Source organism: Carlito syrichta, unplaced genomic scaffold (assembly GCF_000164805.1).
Source record: "Carlito syrichta isolate Samal-C Ts95f unplaced genomic scaffold, Tarsius_syrichta-2.0.1 Scaffold120462, whole genome shotgun sequence".
In the NCBI taxonomy this organism is placed as follows: Eukaryota; Metazoa; Chordata; class Mammalia; order Primates; family Tarsiidae; genus Carlito; species Carlito syrichta.
This window is the reverse complement of record NW_007064558.1, coordinates 24,994-36,765: the sequence shown is the minus strand read 5'-3', so window position 1 is coordinate 36,765 and position 11,772 is coordinate 24,994. Positions and strand designations below refer to the sequence as shown.

At 59.3% G+C, this 11,772-nt stretch overlaps 2 protein-coding genes across 3 annotated transcripts in view; one reads left to right on the top strand and one right to left on the bottom strand.

Moving 5' to 3' along the window:
- Positions 1-491: 491 nt before the first annotated feature.
- Positions 492-1,359, top strand: LOC103249385 (protein SCO2 homolog, mitochondrial). Its single transcript, XM_008048012.1, has one exon. It carries the CDS (start codon positions 501-503, stop codon positions 1,299-1,301), a length of 801 nt encoding a protein of 266 aa, XP_008046203.1. The 5' UTR covers positions 492-500; the 3' UTR covers positions 1,302-1,359.
- Positions 1,360-1,427: 68 nt separating this feature from the next.
- NCAPH2 (non-SMC condensin II complex subunit H2) overlaps positions 1,428-11,772 on the bottom strand; it is a 13,954-nt gene continuing 3,609 nt past the window's right edge. The window contains exons 2-20 of one of the 2 annotated variants that reach the window (XM_008048011.2): positions 7,488-7,594; positions 6,561-6,616; positions 6,382-6,466; positions 6,233-6,301; positions 6,030-6,106; positions 5,798-5,943; positions 5,416-5,499; positions 4,849-4,973; positions 4,072-4,143; positions 3,381-3,447; positions 3,152-3,259; positions 2,969-3,022; positions 2,743-2,813; positions 2,561-2,654; positions 2,403-2,471; positions 2,229-2,278; positions 2,038-2,139; positions 1,785-1,934; positions 1,428-1,716 (exon numbers count right to left, since the gene is read on the bottom strand). In XM_008048011.2, the coding sequence (XP_008046202.1) occupies positions 1,576-1,716; positions 1,785-1,934; positions 2,038-2,139; positions 2,229-2,278; positions 2,403-2,471; positions 2,561-2,654; positions 2,743-2,813; positions 2,969-3,022; positions 3,152-3,259; positions 3,381-3,447; positions 4,072-4,143; positions 4,849-4,973; positions 5,416-5,499; positions 5,798-5,943; positions 6,030-6,106; positions 6,233-6,301; positions 6,382-6,466; positions 6,561-6,616; positions 7,488-7,594 (1,727 nt within the window). In that variant the 3' untranslated portion in view covers positions 1,428-1,575. Of the gene's footprint in view, positions 1,717-1,784; positions 1,935-2,037; positions 2,140-2,228; positions 2,279-2,402; positions 2,478-2,560; positions 2,655-2,742; positions 2,814-2,968; positions 3,023-3,151; positions 3,260-3,380; positions 3,448-4,071; positions 4,144-4,848; positions 4,974-5,415; positions 5,500-5,797; positions 5,944-6,029; positions 6,107-6,232; positions 6,302-6,381; positions 6,467-6,560; positions 6,617-7,487; positions 7,595-11,772 lie in introns of both variants that reach the window. The other variant, XM_021707542.1, reaches the window with a different exon arrangement.

Sequence of the window (11,772 nt, the reverse complement as noted above, 5' to 3'; positions counted from 1 at the left end):
GCTCGGCGGAAGAGGCAGGGCGCCGCTGCCAAGAAGGGCCGGAGAGGGCAGGGCGGGATGCGGGCTTGCGGGCGGTGCGCACCCCGGGGGCGGGAAGAGACTGGGGCCTGCCCCTCCTCGAGGGCGGAGAGCCAGCTAGCCACCGCCTTCAGGGAATGGGCTTATTGCCCCAGACCCACGTGCTCGGGAACCACGCGCGGCGTGCACTCAGAATGCGCTCCGCAGCGACAGGACGCGCCACGGCTGCGAGGCAGGTGCAGGACGGGACGGGGTGGCGAGGGTGGAGGCGGCCAGATGTGGGCGTTTTGACACCTACGCCGGAGCGGAGCATTTCGGCAGTCACACGCAGCTGAACAGCTGCAGACAGCTGGTAAGCCCATGTGCGGGCTAATCCTTGAGCTGGACAGCGGGTCTCCAGTCCGACCGGCAGTCCAGGCACCTTCGTGTGCCCTCCCTTCCGATTCCTGACACCTTCGTTCTTTTCCAGGAGCATCAGGTCCATGCTGCGGCTGGCTCCAGGAGCCAAGGCTTGGCAAAGACTTTATCTGCTCAAGCCCTCGGTCCTCCCTAGAGCCCTGGGAGGACAGGCCCTGCACTTGTGGTCCCGGCTTTTGTCAGAGCAGGGCCCTGCAGAGACCGGCGGGCAGGGCCAGCCCCGGGGCCCTGGGCTTCCAACCAGGCTGCTCATCACAGCCCTACTGGGGGCTGGGCTGGGTGGAGCCTGGCTGGCTATGAGGGCTGAGAAGGAGCAGTGGCGGCAGCAACGGCGAACCGAGGCCCTGCGCCAGGCTGCTGTGGGCCAGGGCGACTTCAGCCTGCTGGACCACCATGGCCGGGCTCGGGGCAAGGCGGACTTCCAGGGCCAGTGGGTGCTGATGTACTTTGGCTTCACCCACTGCCCTGACATCTGCCCAGATGAGCTGGAGAAGCTGGTGCAGGTGGTGCAGCAGCTGGACACCGAGCCCAGCCTGCCCCCGGTGCAGCCGGTATTCATCACTGTGGACCCCGAGCGTGATGACGTCACAGCCATGGCCCGATATGTCCGGGACTTCCACCCCCGGCTGCTGGGCCTGACGGGATCCCCTGAGCAGGTCGCCCAGGCCAGCCGCAGCTACCGTGTGTACTATCAGGTCGGCCCCAAGGACGAGGACCAGGACTACATCGTGGACCACTCCATTGCCATCTACCTGCTCAACCCTGACGGCCTCTTCACTGATTACTACGGCCGCAGCAGCTCAGCTGAGCAGATCTCAGACAGTGTGCGGCAGCACATGGCTGCCTTCCACAGTGTCCTGCCCTGAGCTGCTGCAGCCCGACCCTGTAGAGCCCTGTCAGTAAATGGCATGTTTGACCTGTGTATCATACATGGCAGCAGTCCATGGAGGACTCACAGCCCTTCTCTCGGCACAGAGCAGACTCAAAGGGTCTTTGCGGGTAGAATGGATGGCAATACCACTTTATTAGGATGGGCCAGCAGGAAGCAACACTGGGATGAGCAGTACTTGGTGCCCAAGCACACATGCAGGACAGGGCTGCGGGCCCACGACGCCTCGTGCTTGTCTCAGCACTCCCCACTCAGGGCTGGGCCGTGGATGGGGAAGCATAGGTCTGGAAGCGCTTGTGGGCTCGCTGGTGTGTCAGCAGTCTCAGGGACATGGTGTCCACAGCTGTCTCCAGCCCCGGCTGCTGGGCAATCTCCACTGTGTAATCATTGGCCTGCAGGGGAGAGGCGTCAGCAGGGTCTAGGAACCAGTTCCCCACCCCATGCACCCGAGGCCACTCACCAGCTGCAGGGAGGCCAGCATGGAACGGCACACCTCGAAAGCAGGCTGGCCAGCCACCAGCTCCGCAAAGGGACACCACTGGTTGAGCTGGGGGAACTGTGAAACCAGCTGGTCCCCATAGGTGTGGATGTCAAAGGATACGTGCTGCTCCTGCATGAGGGAGGAGGGTGTCGGCTGCAGGCATGGGCGAGGCCAGGCCAGACAGACCCAAGGCAGGTGCAGGAAGCGCCAGGCCTGGGCGGTGCCACCTCACCTGCTCCTGGATCAGGGGCTGGATGGTATCCTCCCAGTCCCTGATGCGCTGGCTCAGCTCTGTCTCCTGGACAAACTTCTGGGAGTTGGCGATGAAGAGCTCCTAGGGGAAGGCCAGCAGACGCTACTGCTTCATGTACAGGGCCATCACCTGTCTTTGCCCAGCTCCCCCCACCCGTGGCCCAGGCCTACCACGTTCCTTCGAACCAGCTCCTCATAGCTCAGGGACACTGGCATGGCCTCTGCATCTGGGAAAGGGGCAGCCATGAGCTCTGCAACTGTGGGGCTGTGCTCTCCCCTCCCTCCCTGTCCTCACTGCAGAGGCCCCTTTGCACCCTCTGGCCGGCTGCCCACCCTCGGGCTTACCCAGGTCAGCAGCTTCCCTGGAGTTTGCCCCCTCAGGCTCCATGTACTCCTCGGGCTCTAAAAAGTCATCTGCAGGGAGATGGAAGAGAGGCCCACAGGCAGCTTGTCAGCTGGTGGCAGGTGCTGACCTCCCACCTGTCCCCCTGGCAGGTACCCGCCTGCTGCCCCCAGGTCCTCCAGGGGATCATCCAGGCGGTCCTCTTCTGTAGGCCACAGTCCCTCCTCAGACTTCGGCAGCCACCGCTTAGCCATCTGTCCACAGAGACACCTATGAGGGGCACTGTCACCTCCCGTCAAGGCCCCCAGGGTCCCAGGCCACCACCAAGACATCAGTACGTGCCTCTCTCCTCTGCATCTTCCGGAGGGTTTCCAGCTGCTCCTTCACATGTGTCCAGTACAGGACTTCCATGTCTGCAGACAAAGGCCTGGTGAGGACGTCCTCACCCTGCCCAGGCCCATGCCAGTCCACCCAGGGCCTCGGCAATGCCAGGCACAGGACAGGGATGGGGGAGGGCAGAGGAGGCCTGTCCTCCCTGAGAAGAGTGTACACAGGACCTCAACCTCACCTGCAAAGGACGGGCCCTTCCGCCGGGACCTCCTGCTGTCAGCATGGTCGGCATCTGCGAGAGAACTTGGCTGTGAGAACTCGGGGAGCAGGCCCAGGGCTGCTCACATTAGAAAAGGGGTGCCGATCCTTCCTGGCCCAGCCTCCAGCTCCCAGGGTGCCCCACCACACCACTCCCACTCACAGGCAGCTAGGTACCACTGGTGGAAGTCCTGCAACTTGGTGGCACCCTTTCTCTTGCGCTTCTGCCCTGGAGCCTCCTCCACACAGGGGGGCATGGAGTACGGCCGACCTGGGGACAAGCGGACTGTGTCTCGGGACGGCTGTGGGGTCGGGTGCAGAGCCCCTCCCACCCCTACATGCCTCAGCAAACCTAGCTGGGCACCCGAGTGAAGGTGTCCCCAGCAAATCACCTTTCTTGAAAGGCTTAGAATCCAGGGAGCCGAAGGGGTCCAAGCTCTGCCAGGGGTCTGGGGTTTCCTGCACACAGAGAACACACAGAGCTGCTAGGACAGTGGGGAGTGCACGCCCTCCCCCCGCAAAGCCAGAAGGCCAGAGCAGCAACAGCCCAGGATAGGACCCGCACACACACATCCTGGATCAGAGCAGGACGTGCGGGAGGGAGGGAACCAAGATCTCTGGGAAGAAGGCTTCTTGAAACAAGTGCAAGAGGCCAGGCTCAGTGGCTCAGCCTATCATCCCAGCACTCTGGGAGGCCAAGGCGAGTGGACTGCCTGAGCCTGCAGGTTTGAGACCCACCCGGGCAACTTGGCGAGACCTTGTCTCTACAACAAATTGAAAACCGGGTGTGGCAGCGCATGCCTGTAGCTCCAGCTACTTGGAAGGCTGAGGCGGAAGGATCGCCAAAGCCTAGCAGGTCGAAGCTCTGGTGGCCAGAAGCATGCCACTGCACTCCAGTCTGGATGACAGAGTGAGACCCCAACTCAAAAAAAAAAAAAAAAAAAAGAGAAATGAGAGCAAGAGCCAAGGGCCACAGGCTAGGAGCGCCAGAGGCCAGCAGGAGCAAGGGCATGCTGGGCGGGTGGTGGGGTGCTCACATCCACCCCCCGCCCGCCAGGGGGGTCAAGGCCCCAACGCTCCTACCTTTAGGTGGGACGCAGACTCCGGGGCACCCCCTCGCTCCCGCAGTGTGTACCTTCTGGGCAAGGCGGCATACTGCAAAGACACAGCCATAGGGTCTTCTCTCCCCCTTCTCTACCCAAGGCTCTGGGTACCCCAGCAGCTCTGCCCTGGGGCCAACTTGTCGAGCACCTGCAGGGAGCCTCTTTGGGGGCAGGAAGTCCAAACAGAACAAGGACCACAAAGTAAAACAACCCCTAAGAAAAACCTTAAGACGTTCACAGAAAGAAACCAGGGATCATAGGGTGCTTTTTTTCCCTCAAAAATACAAAAAATGAATAAAATACGACCCACATCCATGCTATCTACCAACCAGTATTACAGAATACTAACGTTTTCTCCTGTAAGCATTAGATTGATTTGTTTTTAGTAGATAAAAAGGAAGAATGTCTTAGTTCCAGGCTGGACAGAGTCGCCTTGTGGGCTGAGGGAGGCAGCAAAGGCCTCCAGCCCACCCTTCCTGCCAGCCTGACCACCAAAGAGCCGGCCTTGAGACCAGCTGCCACCCAGGAAGCTGTGAGCTCCATGGGGCTTGGGCTCAACCCTCCGGGGAGCACCAACTGCTCAGAGGGGGAGGAGTGTGACGCTGCCATCCCAAAGGGCTGGCTGGGCCTAGGACTGGCTTCCAGAGACCACAGGCCTGGACTAAGGCCACAGCGCCCTCCTCAGGTCAGGTGGCTCCCAGAGTCAGGCTCGCCCAGGTGACAGCTCAGGCGCTGCAGGCCTCAGTGTGGATCCCACCTGCTGCAGGCTCTGGGGCTGCTCGGGTTCCAGAGGGGCCTTGGGGGCCGTGGCTTCCAGGCGCTCTACTGCCTCATCTGCGTCCTCGTCCTCAGCTCCGCCAATTGGGCCTTCTGGGGAGGGGCCTGGGCAGGGAGCAGGAGACAGTCAGCCCTGAGGAGGCCAGAGTCCGTCCAGCAGCAGGCTGCCCTTGGCCAGACCAAGGAGCAACTGACGGCCCACTCCTCTTCTCAGCTCTATTTGCTAGGAGCCAGAGAATCCACCAAGCACCCTACGCTAAATGCCGCCATTCATGTCTGCCCAAAAAGAGGAGACCCGGGAGGGCGGCCAGAGGGCAGTCACCGAACCAAGACAGGCTGAGGTTCAGGCGGGACAGGGGCCCAGGCCCAGGGGGCTGCTCCAAGACTGTAGCCACTTCCCACTATGCCTCACCCACTGCAGGCCATGGTGAGTGAGAGGCCGCAGGCTGAGGCAGCTGAGAGCAGTCCCACTCAGAGCCCGTCCCCCAAGCCCTGCCTTCCTGGCCCTCTTCAGTCCTGCCCATGTCACCCGGGGCTGTCTTCTCACCTGGCTCCTGGCAGAAGTTGAGCCCAGGAGTGGGGCTCCAACACACAGAGACCTCCATTGGCTGCTCCTCAGCCCTTCCAGCATCTGGATGAGACAGGAATGGCTAAGGTCAGCCCAAACGGCCCCCACCTGGTGTCCAACATGCCCCTCCAGCAGGCCCCCAGGCAAGCTTAGGTCCCTGGTACTCAGACCAACTGTGACCACGTTGCCCAGCAACCCTGTCCCAGCAGACAGGTGAGGGGCCAAGCTCCTGCCACCCATCCAAAGCAGAGTAGGCACCCAGGAAGAGACAAGAGCTGGCAAGTACAGGCACCCCTCAAGTCCACTCCAGAAGACCCTCTGTTCCTTCCTTCCCACCAAGCCCCTGCATCCAAGCCCTCACCCTTCTGAGTCCTGGGCACAGGGGACATGCCCGCTGGCTCCATGGGGGATATGCCTGTGGGCTCCAACATGAAGGCCCCTCTAGGGTGGGGGGTGCACGTGTTCATCCTGAAATCCTTCCGGCTGGCCAGAACCTCACCCTGACGGCTGTGCTGGCGGAGACACGCCTGCTGCAGAGGCGCTTCCCAGGCAGGCCTCGGCCCTCCCCCACCCCCACGGGCTCAGCTCCAAACCTGTACAGGGGATTGCTGTTCTTGTCTACCTCATCGGGGGCTACCAGGGCCATGGGCAGGGGAGGGATGAGGACCTCCTGTGGGGAGGCCAGGGCTGGGTGAGCTCCAGGTGGGAGCCACATGGCAACACCACCTTCCAGTGCCCTGCCAGGCACAGTGCCCCTGGGCCAGCCCCACCCAGCCCAGAGGGCCAGGACACTCACACCGGGCGCCTGGTCGTTCTTCAGGTTCACGTTAGCCCTGGAGTCGGGGAAGTCATCCAGCGACAGGAACTGCAGGGAGACAAGGAGAGCTCACAGGGCGGGCCAGCAAGCACACAGCGGACAGGTGCCACCTGTCCAGGAAACCTCACCTCATCTTCAGCCTCCTGGGGGGCCCTGGAGCTGGCATTCCCGTTGGCCCTGTCTTCCTGCACTGAAGAGAGCTGCTTGGCCCGCCTAAGAGAGAAAAGTGCCCATGGGCATGCCAGGAGGCCGCAGGGTGGCCCACAAAGAAGGCCCCTGCCTCCTGGCCCCCGACTCCAGAACTCACCTCTTGCCAGAGATGAAATCGAGAGCCTGGTACACCAGCGAGTACAGGTATTCCACCTGGTGGCCAGAAGCATCAGTGAGGACCCAGAGCGCGGTGCTCACCCCCAGGCCTGCCTAACAGTGCACACTACAAGACCAAGCCACCACCTCCAGGTCTCCAGCCAAGTCCTGCCGATTTTGCCACCAAAAACAGCTCTCAAACTAGTAGTCACATCAGAATGACTCCACCATTTGAGGTCACCTAATTCTATCCCCTGCCCTATGCTCCACACAGCAGCAAGCACAGCCTTCTCCACATGGGATGCCGGTGACAGGACGGTGCCCACAGTGTGCCTCATACAGTCCCGGGCCACCAGGCCCTGCAGGTGAGGCTTCTCATACGCTGCCAGCCAGCTGGGTCCCAGCCACGCCTCTGACCACGCACCCTGGCATCTCCTCGTCAGCCCTTCCTCCTCAAGCCCTGGCCCACGCCACCCAACCTGCGACCACATGCCAACAATCCCTCTGAGTCTCTGATGGCCCGTCCCAGCTCCAGCCACAGTGGGCCTCAAGACAGATCCCGTCACTCCACTTCTTGACCTTCCCCTCCATGGAACACAGGTCCCAGCATGAGGGCAAGGGTTGGGGGTTTTCAAGGGGCTGGCAACGAGGCACCCACAAGGATGGTGGGGAAGGGTGGAATGTACGCACGTGCCACCCCAGAGCTACTGCCAGGTGTCACTCCTTCCGGGACAACAGAGCCCAACACAAGGCCCTCCCTGCCTGACCGTGCCATTTTAAGTCCAAAATTGAGAATCAGGAGTAAGGCCTGAGCCACAGAAAGGCAGATCACACACAGGGGACAGCCGCTGCCACTGGCCCCAGCAGGAGAGCTGACTACAGTCCTGCTTGCCACCAAACATCAAGACAGCGGCCGGGTGGGGCCCACCTTCTTACTGTAGACGCAGGCCGAGCCCTGGATCAACAACGCTGCCTCAATGAAGTTCATTGTGGTTTTGCCTTCGTCGAAAGAAATGCAGATCTGGTCCAGCTGCAAGAAAGAGCAGCAGGGCAGGGAGGTTGAGGCTGGTCAGCGCGCTTCTCCCAGAGGCAGCCCCCACCTCGCCTCCTCCCACACCTCTGGTCAGTCCCTGCAGAACAGCCCCGCGGCTGCAGCCCCAGCTGGCTGTGGGCTCACTGGTGCCCCAGGGTTTTTGTTAGGAGGACAAGTCCTTGTGCTTCCTCCACTTGCTGCACAAAAACCTGTGGCTGGGAAGCAAAAGCCCCAGGGCACACTGTTCCCGAAGGCCAGAGCCACACCCCAGCTCCCCCATGCCGGAAGAGTGCAATGCTGTGCCCTTCCTGGTCAGGACCAGCTCGGACACTCTGGCACCAAGAAGGAAAGGGAAGCCCCGAGGTGGGGAACGCAGAGACAAAACGCTGATGCCATCCTTAGAGCAGAGCTCGGGAAGCAGAACCAGTGAGGCATCATCTCTGCAAGCTCCCTGGGCTCCTGAGCCCCAGTTACCCGCTGGTGTCCCAGGCGCCCCACCCTCAGCCCTCTCCTCTTCCCAGGGTACACTCTCTGCCATGAGTGTTCATCCATCCCGGGCCCAGTCTGCCAGACACACGCCAGCAATCCCCCAAGCCAGCACCAGCCCAGCGCTCTCTGCCGGGCTCTGGGACTGCATTCACAGTTGGCCTGGGGGATTGCTGCCCACTGCTGTCTCCACCAAGCAGCTCCTCTCCACGCTTACCCAGGATCCCCCACAAGCCAGCCTTCCCTGTGCTCCTCTGAGCAAACGACACTGAAGCCCTGCGTGCTTCTTCCAGCTCTTTAGTTTTGGTTTTCCGTCTGCCTGGAACACCCATCCCCACCTGTCCCCAGTGTGAATGCATCTGCGGAGCCGCCCTCAAGCCCTGAGGCCTCAGTGCCACCCAGGAGCACGATCGTGTCCTTTAGTGGACTGTGAGCAGCATTCGGGCAGTTCCAACCTTCAGTTCAGTGTCTGGTGCTGGTGGCCAATAAGTGTTGAGGGACACAAGCAGCGGCAGCTCTACGCCTGAAAAACAGAGCAAGCTGGCCGGGTGCGGTGCTCATGCCTGCCCTCCCAGCACTTTGGAAGGCCAAGGCCAGAGGATCACTTGAGCCCAGGAGTTCCCAACCGCCTAGGCAACACAGCAAGACCTTGTCTCTTTAAAAAAAAAGGACAGGCAGAGCTCACCAGAGGCAGGAGGATCACCTAAGCCTAAGAGGTCAAGGCTGCCATGAACCGTGGTTGTGCCACTGTGCTCCAGCCTGAGTAACAGAGCGAAGTCCAGTCTCTCAAGAGGACGGGAACATGAAGGCGGCTAGCAGAGACTAGACACCATCTACTCAGGAAAATGAGCACCATACAATCATAGGCCAAGCACAGGGTGTGTTGGGGAGAGGCAAGATTGTCGGCACCAGGCAGCACAAAGAGGGGGAGTCTGGGAGGATATCACCAAGGGAAGCCGTTTCCGTTTTTTTTTTTTTTCCAGAGACTGGGTCTCGCTCTGTCACCCAGGCTGAAGCACAACAGTGGCATGGCCATGGCTCACTGCAACCTCAATCTCTTGGTCTTAAGTGATCCTCCTGCCTCAGCCTCTCAAGCAGACGGGACTACAGGCACGTGCCGTCACGCCCAGCTAACTTTTTAGTAGAGACAGGGACCATGTTTCCCAGGCTGGTCTCAAACTCCTGGGCTCAAGTGATCCTCCTGCCTTGGCCTCCCAAAGCACTGGTATTACAGGCATGAGCCACTGTCCCCAGCCATTCTTGAAGGACAAAGGGAGTTTGTCAGGTCAGTGAGGGAGGGAGAGAAAACAAGAGTATGACAAGTCTGCAGAAATGTGAGGAACTGGAGCGAGTTCAGGACTTCAAAAGCCTGGCCCAAAATAAGGGAATGTGGCCAGGCTTGGTGTGGCTCAGGCTGTAATCCCAGCACTTTGGGAGGCCAAGGCAAGTGGACTACCCGAGCCTGTGTGTTCGAACCAGCCCAGGCAACTTGGCAAGACCTCGTCTCTACAATAAATCAAAAAATTAGCCGGGTGTGGTAGCGCATTCCTGTAGTTCTGGCTACTTAGAAGGCTGAGGCAGAAGGATCGATGGGGTTCAGCAGGTATGCTGGGGTGGCCGTGAGAGTGCCACTGCACTCCAGCCTGGGCGACACAGTGAGACTCCAACTCAAAAAAAATAAAAGAAAGGAATGTGAAGGAGAGGGTGGTCCTGGAAGCCGGACTGTAGAGCTGGCCCTTCCCTTCAGGGACCCTCAGCTCAGCCGGCTCCCAGCACGTCACACTGCATCCATCTTCTCACAATGCCAGGCTAGCCCTCCCGGTTAAGCCCAAACCCACATGTCCAAATGGCTTCTTCAGACATCACTTGGACGTGCTAACCAAGATTCATGCTGGACGTGTCCACGCCAAACCCTAACACACCCCAACCTACTCGACCCGCGTCCCAGAGTCTTAGCTCCTTCCTCCCTTCTCTCACCTCCTGTTCACAACCGGTCCCCTGCCACCGGCATGCTCCTCTCCAGTGACTTCACTCTGGCCCTTGACAGAGCTCTTTCTGCCCTTTGCTGCCGCCTGCCCACGCTTCACACACCGGCCAGTGCCTACGCCACTCTGCTCAGACTCTGATGGCTTTCTGCCACTCCTAGGAAAAATATCCTGCACGGAGCCCATGAAGGAAGCCTCCACACTGGCCAGCCTCCATCTCCAGTTACCTGCCCCCTCTGCTCACTAGAGTTGTCACAAGGGCCCACCTCCAGGCCCTCCCTTGAGCGACGCACTTTCCCAACTCAGAACCTTCAAACACTGTGTTCCCTCTGCCTAGAACACTCTTCAGCTCACCCTGACCAGGCAACTCCTTTTGTTGCCAACAGAATCGGGTCCCCCAGTCGGGCTCTTCTAGAACTCTAAGTTCCTCTTTCAAGTCTCTCATTGGTCTGTGACCACACAAGGACACACGTGGGGGGGAGGGCAGACTCCTCCGCCACCTGTCAGCTGCAGCTTTGGGCGTACTGCTAATGCCGCTGCTGACGGAGCTTGTGTGAGGACCGTGTGGATTTACATGGCAAAGCAGTGTCTGGCACAACGAGCACCAAATGTGTGACATGCGGTTCTGCCTTGGGAGCCAACTTCCCTCAAGGACGGAGTCCTTCAAAGCGGAGGTCACCGATAGCTGTCTGTCACTATCTTCTCAGAGTTTAACACGGCTATTGGTACAGAAAAGACAACCAACAATGAATAAATACATGGATGGAAGAGAATGGCATAGTGACAAGATGTGTTGGAAAAAGAACACTGTGGTAACCGTGTGGAAAATGAAAAGAGAAAGAAAAAGTTAGAAGCCAGGAAATCTGCACTTCAGGGGGCAGACAAGGCTCAAAAAGCAGACATGCTGAGCTCGGTGGCTCAGCCTGTAATCCCGCGCCTTTGGGAGGCTGAGGTGAGTGGATTGCCTAAGCCTGCGGGTTCGAGACCCGCCTGGGCAACTTGGTGAGACCTCATCTCTACAATAAATCAAAAATCAGCCGGGCGTGGTAGCGCGCACCTGTAGTTCCAGCTACTTGGAAGGCTGAGGCGGAAGGATCGCCGGAGCCCAGCAGGTCGAGGCTGCGGTGGCCGGGAGCAGCCACTGCACTCCAGTCTGGGCGACAGAGTGAGACTCCAACTCAAAAAAAAAGCAGACATATGAAGCAGGAGGGGCACTGACCAAGCCAAGAAGTAGATTTACCAGGCAACCAGGTCTCCCCAAAGACCCAAGTCTGCAGGAGCTCTGCTGGGCACAGTTCTCTGCTTTTTCTCAGAGCAGAGAAGTTATCAGATCACATGTTCATTTCAGAAACCTTTATTCCTCACCTACTTTGAGCCAGGCACTCTATTAAGCAGAGGGAACAGCATACAAATAAGGTCCCAGCCCTCCTTGAATTCACATTCTACAGTGGAGACAGCCTGCAAACAAGTAAATAAGCTAAAGAATGACTTATGATAAGCATGCCAAAGCATGTAAAGCGCTAAGACAGAGAGAACTATTTTGGATAGGGTGGACAGTCAATATTTATGTTAAGACCTAAAGGATGAAAAGGACTTAGCCATCAAAAAAAAAAAAAAAAAAAAAATCCAGCCAGGCTCGGTTGCTCAGTCTGTAATCCCACGCCTTTGGGAGGGTGAGGTGAGTGGATTGCCTGAGCCTGCGGGTTCGA

What these genes read in the sequence shown, in the direction of transcription:
- LOC103249385 (XM_008048012.1), top strand. Translation starts at nt 501, where the DNA reads ATGCTGCGGCTGGCTCCAGGAGCCAAGGCTTGGCAAAGACTTTATCTG.